This window comes from Artibeus jamaicensis, unplaced genomic scaffold, assembly GCF_021234435.1.
Source record: "Artibeus jamaicensis isolate MK-2021 breed Jamaican fruit bat unplaced genomic scaffold, CSHL_Jam_final scaffold_916, whole genome shotgun sequence".
Classification (NCBI taxonomy): domain Eukaryota; kingdom Metazoa; phylum Chordata; class Mammalia; order Chiroptera; family Phyllostomidae; genus Artibeus; species Artibeus jamaicensis.
Genome location: NW_026522059.1, coordinates 22,724,188 through 22,745,745, shown reverse-complemented (window position 1 = coordinate 22,745,745; position 21,558 = coordinate 22,724,188). Strand labels below are relative to the sequence as shown.

General features: G+C 34.1%; 1 protein-coding gene across 12 annotated transcripts in view; it reads left to right on the top strand.

Annotated features, from left to right (window-relative positions):
• The window catches only part of OXR1 (oxidation resistance 1), a 361,535-nt gene extending 343,394 nt beyond the window's left edge, over nt 1-18,141 (top strand). For 7 of the 12 annotated variants that reach the window (XM_053660812.1, XM_053660813.1, XM_053660818.1 and 4 more), the window contains 6 exons: nt 6,418-6,498; nt 8,260-8,385; nt 9,148-9,300; nt 11,231-11,326; nt 13,272-13,345; nt 16,216-18,140. In XM_053660812.1, coding sequence (XP_053516787.1) covers nt 6,418-6,498; nt 8,260-8,385; nt 9,148-9,300; nt 11,231-11,326; nt 13,272-13,345; nt 16,216-16,351 — 666 coding nt within the window. In that variant the 3' untranslated portion in view covers nt 16,352-18,140. Of the gene's footprint in view, nt 1-6,417; nt 6,499-8,259; nt 8,386-9,147; nt 9,301-11,230; nt 11,327-13,271; nt 13,346-16,215 lie in introns of all 12 variants that reach the window. The other 5 variants (XM_053660815.1, XM_053660816.1, XM_053660822.1 and 2 more) reach the window with 2 other exon arrangements.
• Nucleotides 18,142-21,558: the final 3,417 nt, after the last annotated feature.

The window sequence follows — 21,558 nt, the reverse complement described above, 5'->3', positions numbered from 1 at the left end:
GCATGAAAATAAATTGAGTAGTATAATAAGAGTGAATTAACTGTAATTTTTATAGACCGGATCCCAAACTAAATACATTTAAAGTTTTGTGTATTAAGACTATCATTTTAGCAATCTGAGGGAAGGCTTTTGGAAACTATCTAGAAAATTTCAGGCAGTGCTATATAATACTACCAAACTTTAAGAGATATTCCAGTAAAGAAAAATATCAGTCAACCATACTCTCTAAGAATCCTAGTTATTTCTTAGTATAAATGTGTGCATTATTTGTTAGAAATATATTTTATCATATGAATGTTAATTTTATTTTTTACTATAACTGTAGGTGATTTAAATCAGGCTAGCTGTTTCCTTAGAACCAGGAGTGACTTGGAAGATGCCCCCAAAGCAGTTTATCACCCTTAAATGTTAAGCATGAAAAATACCAAGATGGCTTTAATCATTATTATTTCTAATTGGGCTTGGGAGTACTTTCTTAAAGTTGAAATGATTTCACGTTTTTGCTTATATGATACATCAGCACGGAAGGATTTAGTAATCTTGGTATTATTGAACTGGGTAAAATTTTGATCAGATTTATCAGAATAGCCACTTCTAATTGGGCTTGGGAGTACTTTCTTAAAGTTGAAATGATTTCACATTTTTGTTTATGTGATACATCAGCACGGAAGGATTTAGTAATCTTGGTGTTATTGAACTGGGTAAAATTTTGATCAGATTTATCAGAATAGCCACTTAACAGTTTTTATTTTTTAAACCAAAAAATAGTGACGCTATTAATGTATTTTTTAATTTCCATTAAGCACCATTGGTTTGCTAAAACTTTCATACAGTTTAATTTATTAGACCTACAAGCAAAATAAATTGTGGATGTTTTGTCTGGCTTCATGGGAAAGTAGCCAGGGAGTTGTTCCACCTTAGGACTCAGCAGCCGAAATGTAACTTAGGACAAGATGTTACTTTTGGTCTGCCAGAGGTCCAGACCTCGTGACCTTTATAGAGTTTGGGCTACTATCTTTTGATTCCTCAGGGATCGCTCTGAGGGAAGAGGGTAGGCTAGGTCTGTGAGGGGTGTATACATATACAGAGAGATCATTTCTAGAGCTAGAATTTGAAGCTGAATTTAATCAAAAACATAAGGAACCTCAGTTTGAATAACCGTAGGATTTTTTTGTAAATGTTCTTTATCAAGTTAAAGAAGTGCCCCCTCTATTCCTAGGTTACTGGGTGTTAATCATCAGTGAGTGTTGGATTTGTGAATAGTGCTTTTTTTGCATCTGTTGATATAATCATGATTTTTTTTCTTACCCTGTTGATGTGATGAATTACATACATCAGTGATTTATTTCATGTTGAAGTACCTTGTGAATGCCTTGCATATCAGGGATAAATCTCACTTGGTCATCATATGTACTTATTTTTATAAATTGTTAAGATTCAATTAGCTAATATTTTGTTGAGGCTTTTTGCATGTATGTTCATGAGAAATATTGGTCTGTGTATTTCTATTCTTCTAATGCCTTTGTTTTTGTTTTATAATTAGTGTAATGCTTGCATCATAGAATGGGTTGAGAAGTATTTCCTCTGGTTCTGTTTTCTGGAAGAGATTATAGAGAATTAGTATAATGTTTTCTTAAATGTTTGATAGAATTCATCAGTGAACCCATTTGGATTTATTCCAGACACTCCATAGCTAGAGATCCTAACTGCTTTGTTCTTGCTTTGCAAAAGTCAATATAATACTAATGGCCAGAATGGAAATCTGTCCAGTTTTCCTTTTTTGTACCCTATGTCTTTTGTAACTTTCAACAAGTTTATGTAGCTTTTTGTTGAGTAAACAACCTTGCTGGTTGTTTACTGGTAGCTAATTCATTTTTGTTGGCTAAAACTGGGCCTAGTACCTTCTGTTTTGGAAGGTTATTATTAATTCAACTTCTTTAATAGATGGAGGCCTATTCAAATTAATGTTTCTTCTTTTGTGAGGTTTGGTTGTTTGTGTCTTTCAAGGAATTGGTCCATTTTATCTAGGTTGTCAAATTTGTGGACATAGAGTCGTTTATAATAGTCCTCTATTATTCTTTTAATACTCGTAGGATCAATAGTGATGGCCCTCTTCATTTCTGATATAATTCATTTGTGTTTTCTCTCTGTTATTTTAGTCTGGCTAGAGTTTTTTCAATTTCATTGATCTTTTTTAAAGAACTGTCTTTTGGTTTTATTGATTTTTCTCCATTGATTTTCTGTTTTTAATTTTATTGATTGCTACTCTTTTTTCATTTAGTTCAAAATACTTTAAATTTTGTGTTTTTTTAAGTATTTTTTTATATTTTCCCATTATTTCTTTGTTACTGATTTCTAGTTCAATTTCACTGTGATCTTGTTTTGTTATTTCCATGTGTTGAGGTGTGTTTTATGGCCCAGAATATATACTGTCTTGTGAATGTTCCATGCAAGTTTGAGAAGAATGTGTAATTTTCTGTTATTGGGTGAAGTATTTTATACATGTCAGTTGGACCCAATAAATTGAGGGTGCTGCTTAGTTCAGTTATGTCCTTACTGAATTTCTGACTGCTGGATTTGTGCATCACTGACAGAGGAGTTTTGAAGTCTCCAACTATAATAGTGTGTTTATATGTTTCAGGATTGTGTCATGAATATTCTTTTCCCCTGATATGCTATGAGAATGAGATTATTCCCTTTTTTTATGAGATTCACTTCTTTTATTGTTCCAGGAAGCAAATACAGTATATACATTATTGTAATTGAATGGTTTTAAGAAGTTAACAGGTTTCTTTTTGACTGAAAGAACAGTGAATCTCTCTGCCTTCTCATCAAAAGATGAGTCATCTGCAAATATACTTAACAAGAATTTTAAATGCAGAAGATTTATTCAAATCAAAACTTTGATGTGTTTTATTTGGAATTTGGTCTGGATTTGTCTTTGTTTCTTCTCTCAGTTCTATTCGCCAGATATCTAATTCATGATTCTCTATTTGCTCATCATTTAATGTTGTTCCATAAAGTATTAACTTTGAGAGCAATAGTTTTAATGTAAGACAAAAATGACCAAAGTTTTAATATAATCCAGTTTTTTATTTTGTAATATGACTTTGTTGTATATGGTGAAATTAGAGAGCGAAAGAATTTTGTGACCTCTGGCACACTGCCATGTGTCCTTTTTGTTGGACACAACAGCTCAGACTCAGATGTCCTCCTGTTGGCTATATTTTAGGTACTAAAGTAAGTAAAAGTTAAAGATTAGGTAATATTTGAATTGGGTAAAACTGTATTAGGTAATACAACGAATAGGTAATATTTTTCTTTCTACCCCATCTCCCTTTACTAAAGAATATGTTAGGAATGCAAAAGGCACATTTAAGGGTACCTGGCAGATTTCTGTTACTCTGTAAGGCAGTTGGGGGAAAGGAGGTGTTTGCTTTGTTTGTGGGGTAATCTTAGGGGGAAATACTGGAATATCCGGAGGGAGGACTGTTAGACCATAATATTGGTCCTTCTATCTAGAAGAATATATTCTTATTCATGGGATTGACAACAACCTATAAATATAAAACAAATAAAAATTTAATTTTCTCTTATTTTCAGCTTTTGTTTTGTTTGGGTTGCTGTTGTTAGTCCCTTTGTAGCAGAGATAGGTGGACTTAATCCTGCCCTTAATTTGTAATTCTGTGAAAATGAGTGCTTTGAAACACCTTCTTTGTATGAGAATCTTTAGTCAAAGGCTGAAAAGACCAGAGAGTAAGCACTTAATTCTGCGGAGCGTGGGTTACATTGTACTTAGTGCCTCTGGGTGGGACTTAGCAGTATATGCAGGCCACTTGATTCCTCAATAAATGACTTTTTAGCCAGACAGTGAATACACTGTTAATTAGAAGTTCTTGGTTTCCTCTGCTCTGTATCCTTAATAACTAAAAGTGTGATGTGGGATATTTTATAGAAATATGTATGTTTTCTACTTAGGTTTAATCTTTTGGGTAAAGTAATAAATCCTGTACATGGAGTATGATTTACCAAGAAATAAAAATTAAGACCAGTTCCAGCTCTACCGCGTATACTAGGATTCTGTCTGTTTTTATTCTTTTGTTTTCAGAAGAGGAAGTATATTTCTTTACTCATTTCATTTTAGATCCCTTTTCTTTATTAACTCATAGACTCTTGACAGTTTTGACATGAGTTTTGACTCTTGACATGTATCCTCATTCATCACAACATGAATATTTAGAAGGTTAAGGAAGCGATAAGCTTGTAAGTTTCAGAAAAGAATACAGTATTTTAAAAAAGTATTAATGAGAAAAGGTAGATTTATGACATTAAAGAAATGTTGAATTCATTAAATGTTTATAATGGCAGTTTTTGGTTCCTTCAATGATAGCTCCTACTCTCAGTGATGTTGATGAAATTAGATTACAACTGTTCCATTTTGAGAGCATAATTCAATTACACTTCCATCCAGGAAGTGTATTTAATATAGTAAAAGAAGGAGCTTTAAGAAATAAGCTGGTGTTAACTAGAGAGATAGAAGGTATGCAGAGGAGTAGGTGAGTCATACAGGTTGAAAGTACTTGGCTAGAAGACTCTTGAATAGACTGAATGCCATGGGAGAAAGAAAGAAAAATATAACTGACCATTAAATATCTTGTAGGGATTTCTTTTGCTGGCCATGGAGAAGCCAGTCCATGGTTTTCTACTTTCAACACTTAATTTTTTTTTCATGTTCATTGAGAATTCTGTTGTTCTTAATTGAAAGGTCTTTAATATTTTTATCTAATGACTAAATGGAAAATTAATTTCAGATCTCACTCAGAACATACAAAATATTTGTGCTGTCAAACTGAAATATTTTCATATCAAAAATAAATGAGAAGTCTCTTCAGACATTATCCTTTAATACTTAGGGTAGCAGGTAAAAAATGATCAAGTAAAAGTAGTGTTAATAGTAGTTCCCGTTTGCTGTATGCTGGGCACTATACTCAATCCTTTATATACATTTTATTTCCTCATTTTATTTACATAAAATCCCTATTTGGTATGTACTCTTATTATTTCCATTATTTTATGAAGAGATAGAAAAAGGGGCCAAACCCAGGTTTGTCTGATGCCCCAGAGCTGGAGATCATAAGCACTGGGTTTCTTTCAAAGTAAAGAGTTAGCTGTCATGTTGCAAGTATTGCTGCTTTGCAAAAGTCAACATATTAATAATGGCCAGAATGGAAAAACATCCAGTTCCTTTTCCTTTTTTCTATTCTCGTGTCTTTCATAGCGTTCATAAGTTACCCATAGAGGTACCTTAATGTTTACTGGTGGCTGATTAATTTTAGTTGACTAGAACAAGAGCCTTTTAGAAATCTAAACGCTATGGGCCAATTGGTTTAACTGCATTTGCTGGCCAGAACTTCCACATATTTGATCACAAGAGGTATTTGTTATAGCTCGAGACAATCGGCACATATTTATGCCACCACCAGAGTTCACTATATTGTGGTTACTGTTGGGGAATTATGTCACAGTCTGAAAAAGCTGTAGCTGTTGTGTCAACCTGAGGAAACCTGTCTGTTTTTGTGGCTTTTTTGAAATGTTTATCTGTCAAATATGGTTTTCAAAGTCAATGCTATGCAAGAGACTGGTCTAGGCAATTACAGAAGATAGAGAATTTCCCTTAGGAATTTAGAATGTTGGAAGGTTGCCAAGCTTTATTCACAAATAACTGCTATAATACCAACCATAAAGAAAGATACAGGAGAGACAAAGACTGAAAAGAGTCACTTAAAAATACTGAAGTAGACAATATGCCTGAGAAGGTATTACTGATTACATATGCTTTTAAAAATCTACTTTCCTACTTTCTAGAGTCTATTTTTCTTACTGACTTAAGTTTTATTTCATATCTTTTTCTTGCTCCCTCCTCTCCTTTTTCCGATGCAGATCATATACAGTAGCATGGGTATGTTTGTCACCTTTGCCTAGAGGAAATTTTTCCAGCATCGCCATTAGGATGCAGTGCTGCAACTAAACTGATTGGAGACGAGGGCTGAAACTACCAGTCTCTTTGTAAACTTCAAGGCATTTAGATTGTAGATGTCATCATCTTCAGTATTAGCAAAGCATGTTATATTTTACATGTTTCCTTTATAATTCCTATTACTCAAATTCAGTCTCTGTGAAACAGTCCATAAACTAAGTCTTATATTATGAACTAGTTGGACATAGTGGTTAAACTCATTCATGCACATTTCACTGTAGCTTGATATATAAATCTCTTGGATTTTCAGCATGGAGTTGGGGAAAGAAATCCTTGTTACAGTTCTCTTTCCCTATTTAAATTTCTCCATTTTTAAGAAATTTGTTGGCTGTTCTTCTCAATTGTCAGTGGAATTATTGTCTTCCTGTCTCCACATTCAGGTAGTGTCAGTGGCTGAGTATCACCGCAGGATCGATGCTCTAAATACTGAAGAACTGCGCACACTCTGCAGACGGCTCCAGGTGCCCCCTTCAGTAGCCTAAACCCCTCCGGAGGTTGACTGCTCCCTGTTTTCAGCCTTTGGTCAGGGCAGATCTCATGTTTGAAGGATTTGTTTTGACTGTGGCACTAAAATAGCCCATCAGAAAATTCCTGTTTGTACTGAAGAGTACAGTAATGCTTTGAAGGCTGTAGGATTATCCTTTCTGTTTTCATTTTTAAAATACTCAGAGGAATTTTCTGTCACTTTAGAACTGTTCTCAGCATTGTATGTTTCTTTGAGTGATGAGTTTTTGTTTAATTTTAACATTGGAAGACTGTCTTTGGGTTTAAGATTGAATTTTTTGCTAAACAGAATCTGAAAGATGTGGTACTATGGGAAAATTTCTAATGGGTAGTAAGGTTTTAAATATTTTCTCTTTAAGGTTACTTCAGTTGTATCAACCCCACATCAAATATGTTAGTGAAATAAATTCTTTTGTTCTTGAGGTATTCCTGGTTGGTATTGGAAATACTTTGGAAAACAGTATAGGTTAGGCACCAGAACTAGATAACATTTCTTAAAATTTTGTGAAATAATCTTTGTGATTTTTTTTGGGGGGGGAAGAAAGTGATATAGTTGAAATCATTTTCCAGTTTTGTGTGGTGTGTGTTTTCCCCTTCTTTGTATGATATGCTCTCATGGCTTTGCTAGAACTACTGAATTTTTTTTCTTTTCTTTGAATGCTTTTCATGCTGCCTTGGATTTGTTTTTTAACCTTTCACATCATCAAAATAAAGGTAAAATATGATGATGTGAGAGAATTACTAAAGCTTAGCTTCTCATCAAAAAACAATACAGTTCTTGAACATGTATTGGTTGAAAATATATGCTGTTTAGATTTAGTAAGAAATCTATCAAAGGAACAAAATGGTTCAGTTACGTCTCGTTTCTGTATAGAATCATAAGTCGCCGAGCATCGCTGCGTTTTAGTTATCTGCTCCAATAAAACTCTTGTTCTCCAACTTAAAAATTTTATTAATGATGGTTATGTTTCACATAATTTATTTTCTAATGTTATTTTTACATTAAAATAAAATTAATATGAAAAAGTGCCAACAACAGTGATTATACAGGAGTTTTAAGTTAATATTTTTACCATTTTTAAGAATATCAATGAGATCATTTCCATCAAACAAAAGCATTTACTCTTTTTAATGCATCTAATTGATCTAATTTAAAACATAGAGTGGTGAACAAATAAACTTTTAAACTCGTTCAGTGTTTAGAACACAAAAACAGTGAAGGCATTTTTTAAAATAATGGTAATGTTTTCATCAAAGCAAACACATCAATGAAGTTATACTTTTTACTGAACTATTCTTCAAATTAAAATTTTAGCACCAAGGAAGTTATTTTCAGCAAATTTTATGTTCACCATGAAAAAAATAATCCCACATATTTTAGCTAGCACACCCGAAGAGCATGCCAGTTAGGTCATTTTTGTCTTTAACCAGCCGAATTGAAGTTTGCATGCTGTGATCTTTTATACAGAAGTATGGGCTTATCATTCATTACCTGCCCTTCTTCATATACTGGGTGAGAAAATGTCTTTTTATAGTTAAAAAATCTTTTTCTGCATTGGATATTATTGGATGGAGCATTCTTTGCCTTCTAAAATTCTAAATGAAAGCTTAAGCCACTTTTTCTAAGGTATAAAGTTTGATCTCTCCCAGGAGGCTTGCATTTTTTGAAAGCATGTTGCAATTTTATATTAATATGCTGCTGCTGTTTCCTTCTTTAGATTACTACAAGGGAAGACATAAATTCAAAGCAGGTTGCTCCAGCGAAAGCAGACCTGGAGTCTGAATCTTTTCGACCCAACCTGAGTGATCCCAGTGAACTTTTACTGCCAGATCAAATCGAAAAGGTATGGCATGCTCACCTACGTGCATTTCTGAGGGTATGTACCCCTAAGAGAAAAAAAACCTCTTTTTAGTTTTAAAAACTGAAGAAGCAGGTTTACTGCTAATAGTCATCCTCTCCCATGAAGAAAAAGTAAACACAGCATAGGAAACTAATGTAATAGAAGGTGTTAGGAGACTTAGGTAAACAAACATTAAAAAAATGAACAAAGCAATTTACATGAGCCACTACAATAGCCAGTATTTAATTTCTCATAGTGTGCTTTGTGTGGATTATCTCATATAGTTGTTACAACACCTGTAGGAGTTGGGTATTCTTACTGTGTGCATTTTGTAGGCAAAGAAACTTGGGCATGAAGAGTAATTTGTTAAGTAATTTGTTAAAGTCACAGGTAAAAATATTAAAGCTTGTTTTCTAACTGATAGACTGCCCCTGGAGCCCATTGTTTGAGAGATAATTAATAATCAAGCTAAGAGTCCATTCAATATTTTTCTTAATTCACGACAGAAGGTGTTATAAGTAAGTTATATTTCTTGTCTGTTCTAATTTGTATCTTGTTCAGCATGTTTCTTTCTTTTCCTAGTAGACAATTAATATTTCACAGTAAGAAATGTATAATCTTCAAGCATCTCAGTATCTTATAGAATAATTATTTTTACTCTTATTTTTTGTAGCCTATATTTTATAAAGTGCCATCAACTGGTATTACTACCCTACAAACTGGCAACAAACTATCGAGTAAACTTTAACATTTTATTTTTCAAAGCTTACCAAGCATCTTCCACCAAGAACAATTGGCTATCCATGGACTCTTGTTTATGGCACCGGGAAGCATGGCACAAGCTTGAAGACCCTGTACCGGACAATGACAGGTTTAGACACGCCAGTGCTGATGGTAATTAAAGACAGTGATGGGCAGGTATGGAAATAACTACACAGACATCTTACCTTTTAAGAGATTACAGTAATGATAACTTTTAATATATCTTTTTGATTAAAATAATTATTAGTACATTTTATTAAATTTAACTGATAATTATTGAGTACTTTTAATATGGAAGGAAGTGCCGAGTGCTCCAGAAGGTAGATATGAGCATGAGTAATGTTTAAAGAATTCCTGCCTTCAAAGGGATTATACTCGGGTAGAAAAGAACATTTAACTACTGTATTTTGCCCCATATAAGTGCACACTTTGTCCAAATTTTTGAGGTAAAAATAAGGATGCACATTATACATGGGTATGATGATTACTTACCATGGGTTTAATAATCCCGTGTATAATGTGCACGAAACATGGGTATTCATTATACACAGCAAATACAGTATATCATTATCTCTAATGCCAAGAAAAATATGCCAAATAACAAATACCTAGAAAAGACAAAAGAAGTGCTCGGAGTAAGGTTTGTCATATCTCTTTGGCAAAGATGAGAATGAGGTTCACAGACAGGGTGGAAATTGACAGTCTCAAAGCATGCATAGAGTTTTTAAAGTTAAAGATAATTGCGTAAGGATGATACCAAGAACAAAACAACAGATGAGCAAGAGAAGCATTGGTATGTTCCTCAAATGGTAAGTTCAGGTCATTACCAACACTGGAGAGTAATGAGGGTTGGATAGCAATATTAATCTAAAAAACAAAGAGTTACTACTATTGCTATCACCTTCAGTGTGCTTATATTGCACACTTATCTAATCACTTTATGTGTATTATTTTAATTAATCACCAAAGCCCTGCGAGGCTGATATTTTATCAACACTGTTTTGAAGATAAGTTAACTATGACTTAAAGAGGTATATCAACTTCCCCAAGGTTATACAACCGAGAAAAGATATCTGAGGGAATAAAAATGAATTACTGTTACTTGCCTTAGCAGAGATAAGTCTCACAAATATAATATGAGTTAAAAATCAGGCACTAAAGAGTTATTTTCTTATGATTCTATTTATAGAAAGTTCATGAATGGGAAAAACAAATGTATGGTATTGTCAGGCTAGTGGCTTCCTTTGCCGGGGGGTAGCAGGTGATGCAGATGAGGCAGCGGGAAGGCTTCTGGTGTTTGTTATTCTGTCTTACTTGGATTAAGATTAAATAGGACTTTCTGGTAATTCAACATCGAGCTGTCCATTTATGATTTATGTATACACATATGCTGTATACATAAAATGTATACTTTTTAATAATAAAATCTATTTTTAAAATTGAGACTATAAAAATAGAATATCAGGAAAGACAATGACTGTAGAGATGATTTGTCAAATGCTCTACGTTCCATTTCTGATGTAGAAACTTAGACCCAGGGGGCTGAAACAACTTGTCCAGGTCTCTTTACCCATCCATTCTGCTTTAGGGTATGTGTGTGTCTGGTACTGTGTAAGACCACGGTCTTACAGGGCCAGACGACTCAGATCCAAGGGCTGCCCTCGTGGAGTTTACCGGCTAATGAAGAGAAAGATAGTGTGTTTTCAGATTTTTACCTGTGCTGCAGGGCTTTGCCTCCCTGAGGGCCCCACTCTCGCAGCAGCGTGTGGTCTGCATTGTGCGTGTATGTCCTCCTGAAGTGTGGGGCCATTTTTCAAGATTGTCTGTTTGTTATAATAAGCCTCTTTTTAGGTTTTAAAACTAAGAAAAATCTGTTTTTTTCCTATTAAGAAACTGACATGATTTGTACTTCACACTACTATGAATTATATAGCAACTGATCGTGTTTCCTTTTTTGAATACAAATAGATAAAACTATACTGGATTTCTAATTTTTGCATTTTACTTAAACATGTATAATTGGATAATGCTTAATGAAACAAATTAATAGCCATATCATTGAACGTGCCTTTTTTTTAATCCTTAGGTTTTTGGTGCATTAGCATCTGAACCATTTAAAGTGAGTGATGGCTTTTATGGTACTGGAGAGACCTTTGTTTTTACATTCTGTCCAGAGTTTGAGGTAAGGACAGTTACTGCAGTGTTCAGGTTATAATGAGATGGCGTAATGAAAGGAACGTGCACTTTGGAGTCACGTGCACTTGCATCTGACTCTCATCTCTGCTTTTTACTCACAGAAAACAGCACCCTTTTTGATAACTTTGAGCTTCGGGTTTTTTTGTGGGTTGAATATGGGCCATAAAGTGAACATAGGTGTTTAAAAATTAAATGAGCCCCGGGCTTGTGTGGCTCAGTGGATTGCATGCCAGCCTGTGAACCAGAGAGTTGCCAGTTGAATTCCCAGTCAGGGCACGTGCCTGGGTTGCAGGCTGGGTCCCCAGTAGGAGCTATGTGAGAGGCAACAGATATCTCTCTCACACATGGATGTTTCTCTCCCTCTCTTTCTCCCTCCCTTCCCCCTCTCCCTTCCCCTCTTACTAAAAATAGATAAATAAAATCTTTAAAAAATAAAAATTTAATGAAACTCTTATATGTACAACATCATGGGCTCAGAAAGGTGTATACATCATTATTACTGTTCTGTTTATGAACCGTCATTGTGAAATTCCTAGAAATTTTTAACGACTTAATAAGCCTAATGGTGTATGTCTTGAAAACGTAAAAAATAAATTATTTGTGTTTAATTCAAAAGTTATTTCCCAGTTTTTTCTTTATTGTGGCCTGACTAACTTAAATTGAATACTGTATTTGCCGTGTATAAAGCACACCCATATTTTTGTGCACATTATACAAGGGATTATTTTGCCCATAGTGTGTAGTCATTATACACGGCAAAATACAATGCCAGTCAGATCTAAAATGAAAAGGTGTACATGAATTTTAGTGACGGTGTGATTCCTGTTTGAAACATTAAGTGCAGCCCCAGCATCTCAGGTATGTTAAGGTTCAGAGTGTCACACCTTTTTGAGAGAGGAAATTAGAATCTTTAGAAAGGAATCAACAGATTTGGTTTTAAAAAAGTGGTCTTTAGAAACAGTTTCTATAATAAGTAAAATAGGAAGGATTTGATAACAATAGAAACTTTCTTAACAAATTTGTAATTAGCTGGCTCACCAGATTAGCCAGTGCTTTCCATTCCCTTAATAAAACACATCAGCTGATATACCTAACTAGAAACTTGAAGTTGATACAGAAATTTTAGGCTTCATTTGTCCTTATTCTCAAAACTTTTTGTGCTGTTTCTACCTGATAAATGTGATAATACAATTAATCAAATGTTATATAACTATGAAAAAGTGAGTGTTAAGGTTTATTTTATTAAAAACTATAATGAATACTTTGGAAAAACTTGATAAGGGTAAGATACTAGAAATTGCTATTGTATTAGGTTTCGGTAAAACTCCTGTGAAAGATTAAAAATATGTTTTGGGGATATTGACATCTAGAAGTCTTCTCCTTGGACTTTTCAAGTATTTTCATGTTCTCACTGCTCTTTAAAGAAGTTGAAACTGGAAATCATGAATATGTTAACTTATATAAGAATGATGGTATTGGTCAAAATATATACCCAAAGAAATGACTTTGGCCCTATATCAAAATATCATAATTTATGTTTATGTTTTAACATTTATAGTTAACATTAAAATAAATATTAATGGCATCCATATCCATGTTTTAAACTGATTTTCTGTTATTTTCAACTATTTTTATTAGCCATCCAATTCTTAATACCTGTATAGTTAGAAGAGGGAAGTATGTGTGAAGAGGTAATAAGTTCTGAGGAGTTGGAATTGAGGATGACATTGCACTAGATCATGTGCTTTTAAATTTAGTCACACAGACACTGAAATTCAAAGCCCCACAACCTTCTGCTCAAACTTTTTGTTCTTGCTATTATTTCTCTTACTGTCCATCTGAGCTTTAACTATTTGGGGTTCAAGAGAACTAACTCTGTTTAGTGATCATTTTTGTCTACATATTTAAAGCTTTTTTATTTATTTATGTAGGTCTTTAAGTGGACAGGAGATAATATGTTTTTTATCAAAGGAGACATGGATTCCCTAGCTTTTGGTGGTGGAGGGTAAGTCTCTTGAACATTTTACCATAAGATTTTTAAGAAACTTTAAAAATGTATTTGTGTTATTTTTAAAATTAGTTATCTTTGGAAAATTTTGACATTAGAATCCTTATTTGTATGTTATGACTAAGAAAGTATAATTTATTTTTAAGAAGGTGCTCAAGTGAAGTATTTAAAACCATTGGTAGAATATTTATTTATTCTTTTCATAATATTGCTTAGTTGATTCCTTTTTTGGTTAAAACCTTTCCTATTATTAGAGTACAGTGACTCTGTACTCCTATTTTGAAATAGAAATACACTGATACTGTGGAACTTATCCAATTTTGAAATACCATAGTGGTTTATTATTTCTCTCAATGTATTAAAAAGGTCCAATAGTTTTCATGTTATTCTACCCTAGAGATTATTTGGACCAATATTTTAGGCAAAAATTGAAATTTTTTTTTGCAAAAACTTTTAGTGACTCTGCCTCCCACCCTAAGTTTTCAGGGCTTTTTTTCCTTTTTGTTTCCTTTTTAACACTATGAGTTATTCAATAACTTGATTTGATTCTTTTGGCATCTGTGAGAAACTTTATTTTCTTATTCTGGTATCCCAACTTCATTTATGGTGTTTGGAGGTAGCTTGCTTAGCAAACCAACATCATCTCTTCCTTTGATATTTCTCTCTCTCCTTCAAGATCTGACATAAAATTTTCCAAATAATTTCTAAACTTATAAAAGTATTATTTGTTTTCCATAGTTAAGGATATTCAGGCCACACAGTCTTATTAGCCTGAAATAATATTAATTATTCTGAGTGAGTCTAGCAAATTCTTTTGATAGGAGTTTGGAAAACATGATTTCATTGATTAAAAAATAAACATGGTTAGTTATTAAAGCCTTCTCTGGAGGACATAACCAGGTAACTAAAAACTGTGTCATCTTTAGTTGTTGGAGTCGGCATATGTTTGTATGTTCCAATTACACCTTTCTGTTGGTGGAGAGGGAGCCGTCATTCAGCCGTACCCACAATGGTGGTCTCACACAGGATTTTGTTAGCTCTCCAGGAAGGCATCACAAGCAAAAGGCTTATAATTTCAGGCTGTTAAGGGTGTCTTGTGTCTTTGAAAATAACGTACATAATGTCAGTAGATATCTGTTGGAACTTGATTTTGACTGTACAACATGATTCCAGCAAACTAAACTAAACTTTGGCTCATTTGTTCACAAATTAAGACAGGTTTACTGTCTTCGAAGAAAGAGAGTACAGCCCTGGGCAGATGTGTCGGTTGGAGCATCATCCCTTGCACCAAAAGGTGGCCGGTTCAATTCCCATTCAGGGCACATGCATAGGTTGTGGGTTCCTCATAGGTCAGGGCATGTTACAGGAGGCAACAGATCAGCTTTTCTCTCTCAAAAAAAAAAAAAAAATCAGTAAAAGCAAATCTTCAAGTGAGCATTTTGAAAAGAAAGAAAGAGAGAGTACAGGCTCAGAAAATGGGAGCTACAGACACTTGATAGTCCAGAATTCCAAACAGGAGCCCCAAAGAAATCAAAATTATGATGGAGGTAGACTGATTGTGGGCTTTGGAGTCAAATAGACATGATACATAGTCCAGCTTCAGTGTGTTACATGTGGGACCTTACACAAACTCACGTCCAGTGTTTCCTCAGCCATGAAGTGGAGATTGAACCCCACATTTTATTTTAGAGAATGTCGAAATTTTATGTCTCGGAAACTCATCTTAAATATCAAGTGGGGCAAATGTAGGTTTACAGTGGTTGTTTGTATGAAAAATAATATAATAACTAATAAATATTTTTGTATATTTATGTTTAGAGAGAGGGGAAAGGGGAGAAAGGAGAGGGACAGAAACATTGATGCAGGAGAGAAACATTGATCGGCTGCCTCTCGCATGTGCCCCAACCCACGACCTGGCCACAACCCAGGCACGTGCACTGCCCAGGGTGGAACTGGTGATCTTCTGCTTTGCAGAGGGTGTTCAACCAGCTGAGCCATGCCAGTCAGGGCCAGTAATTAATAAATAATAATACAGAATAAATTATGTTTGGGTAGTCACATATGTGAACCTACTTTTGCCCCACCTTGTATTTCTCACTGTTTATTAAGCCAGAGGAGGCAGTAGTCTCACTCCACATGGTCTTCGGGGCTGGCATGTTTCTTTAAGCTCTTCCGAACTTTGTGCTGCAAGGTCTTAGTCTGGTTGAGTTTTTTGTTGTTTGCTTTTTCCTAACAATTAAGTCATGTTGCAAACTGCCTAACCAGGTCAGGCATTATGGTTTTTCTGTTTTAAATATTACCCAAATTATACATCACCGATACCCTATAAAATCTGCTTTTTCATCACTCATTTTTGGTCAACTTGTTATAAAATGATATACAGGGAAGGTTATAAATATGCCATTCAGAAAAGTAGGTTTACAGTTGTGAGTACATGAAACAGAGTTTATATTGTGTGATTTATTATTATTAATTATTGTATTCTTTTCCATGTGACCAACTATAAACCTACTTTTGCCCCACCCTGTGCATTAAAACCCTGGAGTTAAAGAGGAACCCCACAATATCAGGCAGAGTGACAGAGCAGCACTTGTCTCACAAGTTAATTCCATATGAAGTTTTATCAGAGCTTTCATCTTAGTCTTTGATCTGTATAGTAAGTGATTTTATAATGGGACATGAACAAAACAAAATTACCTTGTGCCGATGTGGAAAACAATAGAGAAGGATTTGAAAATTGTGATTTTAGAGTTGTTGGATATTGAAATGTCTTGTTTAAGTTATTTTACAGCCTCTGCAATTATTATTTTACAACTCAGGGCATAAGTATTAAGAGACGATTGTTAAAACTCTTATATGTGTTGCAGGGGAGAATTTGCCCTTTGGCTTGATGGAGATCTCTACCATGGAAGAAGCCATTCTTGTAAAACATTTGGGAATCATACGCTTTCTAAGAAGGAAGATTTCTTTATCCAGGACATTGAAATCTGGGCTTTTGAATAAATATAATGCTCTCTGTCTTAGCAGGATAATGGCCCAAACCTGACATGGACAAGCATTGTTTGGAAAGTTCAAGAAGCAATACAATGTAACATGTTACTTGTGCTTTAAAATTAGTCCATATCCCTATTTATTGCAGTTATAATTTGAAATTTATTTTTTAAATCACATTTCTGTCCCAAAGTTAGGTTTCATTTCAGTTTAGACCATGGCGTGGGTCCATGCAGTATAAAAGCTTGGTTTCGTCAGAATTTTGGCAACATTTTGATTGTAGTGACCACTTCATCTACAGTCCATGTTATCTCAGTCTCCTAAACGGATGGTGCTCTTCTGTTGGACCTCTTTTGGTTTATTATTTTTGACAACGTATTGATTGTTTTACTAGATTGGTCTAATTGGGGCATTGAGGGAATGAACACTAGATACTGCTAGTTTATGGGTTTGGCCCAGGTGAATTACGAACATGCTCAACTTAACCATTCTCAAGGACACAACACATGCCAAAATGATGTGTACTCATGGATCACTGAGTTCTAGTTTTCATTCACACTGTGTTCTCTTTATTAATTTTGCAGGTACTCTCAATTTCATTTTAATAAAAATGAAATATGAGGAAATTTCTGGTTGAAACAGACTGTAGTGCACATGACCCGCAGGTTTGGGCATAAGCTTTCACCACTGAATTAACTGATAAATAGTTACAAAGTGACAAAGGAGAATGAGAACTTGATGATCCTACTGGGTTTAATATCTCAAGCAAGAAAATATTCTACTTATATATTTGTAGTGTAGCAGGGCATTATAAGTACAAAAAACTATGAAACAGATGCATATTTCTTCAACATTTGTGTCAGGTATACTGTTTTATAGTTCTCTTGTTTTAGCCTTATTGCACACCAACTCCCAGAATGTAGGTTCCTGTTCAAAAGGACAAGAAACTTGTGGGGTTTTTTTTTTGAGTGGCATATGTTATTAGTTACCATTAGCATTTGCTGTTATAAAAGGGCAATGATTATAGTAGACAATATTGTAATTCAGTAGTAGACTTGTTGAATATGCAAACTTACTGTCAAGTGACCTCAAGGGAAAAAAAAAACGATAGAATATACTAGTAGTTCTTATCCTCTTTTGTAGGAAACCAGTAATAAGCCATTATGGCAATAATTCATCAGTTAATTTCAAAGCTTCATGTTATGCAAACAAAATCCTGCTGTTATACATGTGACAGTGACTTTGTGCTGAAATTTCAGCTATTCCAGATAAACATTGTATATTATCTTGTAAATTAATGTTTAAAGGTAGTTTTGTTCTTATAGAAAGTGTTGATTGCCAGGTTGCTTATAGCACTTTAAATTATTCTAAAAATGAAACTGTAAGCCAAATATATTGGCTCATGTAGTTTTAGTTGTATAGAACTAAAATATATTTAGATCTTTTGAAAATTTAGATAATTATCTCAAGAAAGCATAAGGCTAATGGAAAAGAAAATCTGATGTTCTATGTAATATGCTATTGCTGAATGTGAATAGAAATGCAGGACATCATTTTTCTTGTCTATGTAAAGCTCTCGTTATAACCTAGTAACAGTATATAGATTAAATGTTTACAAATAGGGAATTGTAAATAAATATATTGGGTTACCCCCTCCCGCCTTTGGTCTTCCACAGCAGTATTATTGTCTTTGTGGAGTTGACTAATCATGAAAAACAAATCCTGTATTGGATTTAAATTAAAATAAGTTCATAGTGGTGTATACCAAATAAAATTAAATACATAAATACAAATTTGAGTTTGGCTTTATTGACAATTTATTTTCATAGCTAAGAGGTTTTGATTAGGTATAAAAAATGTTCCTAGTGATCATGGTGGTGGTGGTGATGGAAGGATGCATTTAAGTAGAGGGAGCACCAGTTTAAAAAGTGGAAGAGTAAGAGGGCACCTGACATGGAAAAAGTGAAAGTAATTTGATATTTTTAAATTACGTGTTCTTTGATGGGGAGTGCATAGCATGGTACGACTAATGTCATAAAGAGGTCTGTTGTGTGCAGTACCAAGAAATTTATTTTTTCTCATAGGAGTAATTAAGATAATTTAAATGGAGGAATGACATGGTCAAATTTGCTCTTCGTGAAGATTTCTGCAAAATAGATTTGTAGAGAGGAAAACTAGAAACAGACCAGTCTGCTGTGAGGTCCCGAGGGAAAATGTTGAGGTCCGAAGAAGAGTATTAACAATAGTGATTAAAGAAGGAGGCATGGATTGGAAAGAGATTAAGGAAATAGGATTAATAGGATTTGGTTATTGGATGCCAAAACGAGTGAAGGATAGCTGTCAGGTTTTTTTGCTGAGAAACTGAGTATATTATTTATCAGTGGGAGAAAAAAGCAGGTGGAAAATTAGGTTAGCTCTGGAGCTTGTTTATACTATGACGTGAAAACTTGTAGAATAGATTGGGGAAAGATTTCATATTCTGATAATAAATTTAATCAACAACACACAGGTAGATGTTGAAACCATATCCTATGGATGCAATGCCTTTGGAGATTATAGAATGAGTAAAAAGAGAAAAATCTTCAGATAGATTTTTAGGGTCAAGAAATATTAAATGACAAGCAAAAGAACAAAGGCTCTAAGCTTCCATCTTAAAAAGCTAGAAGAACAAGAACAATCAATTAAACCTAATGAAAATAGAAGGTAAGATAAAATAAAGATAGCAGAAATCAGTAATTTTAAAACTAATATACAAAACAGAAAATCTGAGAACAATAAAATTGTAAACCTCTAGCAAGATAAAGAAAAATATTACCATAATTGAGAATTTAAAAGGAGACATTGCTACAGAGCCTGTAGACCTTAAAGAGATAGGATATTGTAAAAATAAACAAAACTTTGTATCAATAAACTTGACAATGCAGGTGAAGTAGAAAACCATTTTGGAAAACAATTTATTAAACCTGACCCAACAGAACATATTCCAGAAAATGAATCTATTTTAAAAAGCTTTCCCACAAAAGAAAAAAAGGCCCATATGGCTGGTTGGTCCCTTTGGGTGATACTTTTATGTACTTTTTAAGCCAAAAACAAAAGGTATTCGTCTTAGATAAACTCTTCCAAGGTACTGAGAAAAGGGAGAACTTCTGATCATTTATTTTAAGGCCAGCATGACTTAACACCATAACTTTATAATCCTTACAAAAAAATAATAAAATTCCAGAACAGTCTCAGACCTGTTAATAATTACTTTAAATGTAAATGGATTAAATGCTCCAATCAAGTTACATGAAGTGACTGAATGGATAAGAAAACGTATTATGCTGCCCACTTCAGATCACAAAGACACTCACAGACTGAAAGTAAAGGGATGGAAAGATAATTCATGACAAGGAGAATGAAGGGGGAAAAAAAGCTGAGTGGCAATACTAACAAAGGATCCAGAAATTGGGTAGTTATCTGAAGAAACCCAAAACACTAATTTGAAAAAACACATGCCTCCCTATGTTTATTGCGGAATTATTCATAATAGCCAATATATGGATGCAATCTAAGTGTCCAGTGATAGATCAATGGATGAAGAAATGATATATACAAAGTCTATCCAGAAGGTATCCAGCCAAGTAATATGAAAAATAGAAACATTTACTGAAGAAGATACAAGAAACATTGTACATGAGGCATTGACACCTGAGTCCCCTTCAAAGAAGGTACCTTGGGACCTCACACAGTTCTTCCAATCGCCATCAGCTGCCTTGCTCTATTTTCCTGAATTTCATGAGTGGTCTGAAATTCCCCTTTCAAAGGTGAGTTGAGTTTTGGGAAAAGCCAGGAGTTGCAGGGCATCAAATCTGGGCTGTAGAGGGGCTGAGTCACCTGGGTGATACAATGTTTCACAAAAAAACTGCACAAGATGTAATGCAAGAGTGTGAGCATTGTCATGTTGAAGCTGCCAGTGACCATATGGCCTTAGCTGCCACCTTCTGAATCATCGGAATAGTTTCCACAGAGGAATGTTCAAGCTTAACGCAAAATTTGATGCAGATTCATTTCTGTTCTTGTTCAGTCATTTTGAATATGACAGCCACATAGTGCACACACTCATTGAACAGCATCTACTGCCCCCAGTTACTAGTATAGTGAAGTCATTGTTCACTCATGCGCATTCCAGTCTACTCTCCTTGGCTGCTAGGTTACATCAGTGTCATGCAGAACATTCTCATTATATTGACAATGGCTGGACCTTTTCCAGACCTCATATATCTATACAATGGGACATTACTAAACCATAAATAAGAATGAATGAAATCTTGACATTTGTGGCAACATGGATGGATGGGCCTAGAGTATATAACATCAAATGAAATAAGTCAGAGAAAAATTCACTTACATGTGGGATCTAAAAGTAAGTGAGCAAACTCATAGATACAGAGAATAAACTGATGGTTGCCAAATGGGAAGAATGTTAAGTGAAAAGGGGGAAGGGATTAAGCTATGCAAATGGCCAGTTAAGGTGTCAGCTGGGTAGTAGATTTACCAGGGCGATAAGTTTGTAAGTTGCATAAATGTCTAATCACTATGTTGTACTCCTGAAATGAACATAACACTGTATGTTAACTATAATATAAAAAATTAAGATGATCTCTATAAAAGCAAAGCATTTGATAAATTTCAATGCCTGTTTATTATCAAGAACCCTTTGCTAAGTAGGAAAGAAAGGATCTTAATCTTTTCTAAAAATGTACTGAAAGAATTATCTTTAACAGTTTCTGAAAGTTTCTTCCCAGAGATTTTTAAAAAACTGATAATGATAATTGTTATCACCACTTCTCTTCAACATTGTTCTGGAAGTCACAACCAATGCAATAAAACAAGAAAAAGATGTAAGAATTAGGAAGGAAGAATTTTAAATGTCATTTGTATATAACATGATTGTAGACATAGAAAAATTCCAAAAAACTCAAAACCGTTGGAATTAACTCATTTTTCAATGTCACTAAATACAAGTTTGATATTTTTTAGAGCATTAACACTTTCACTTTTAATGTACAAACAACAGTTACAAAATGAAGTTTAAAATACTACCATTTGTAATCCCATTGAAAATACTGAGTATTTAACAAAGAAAACCCATAAGAAAGAAGGAAATATATCTGTGATTGGAAAAACTATTGAAAGATTCCAGATCTCCAAAATCAATTTGTATTGGCAGTGAAAAT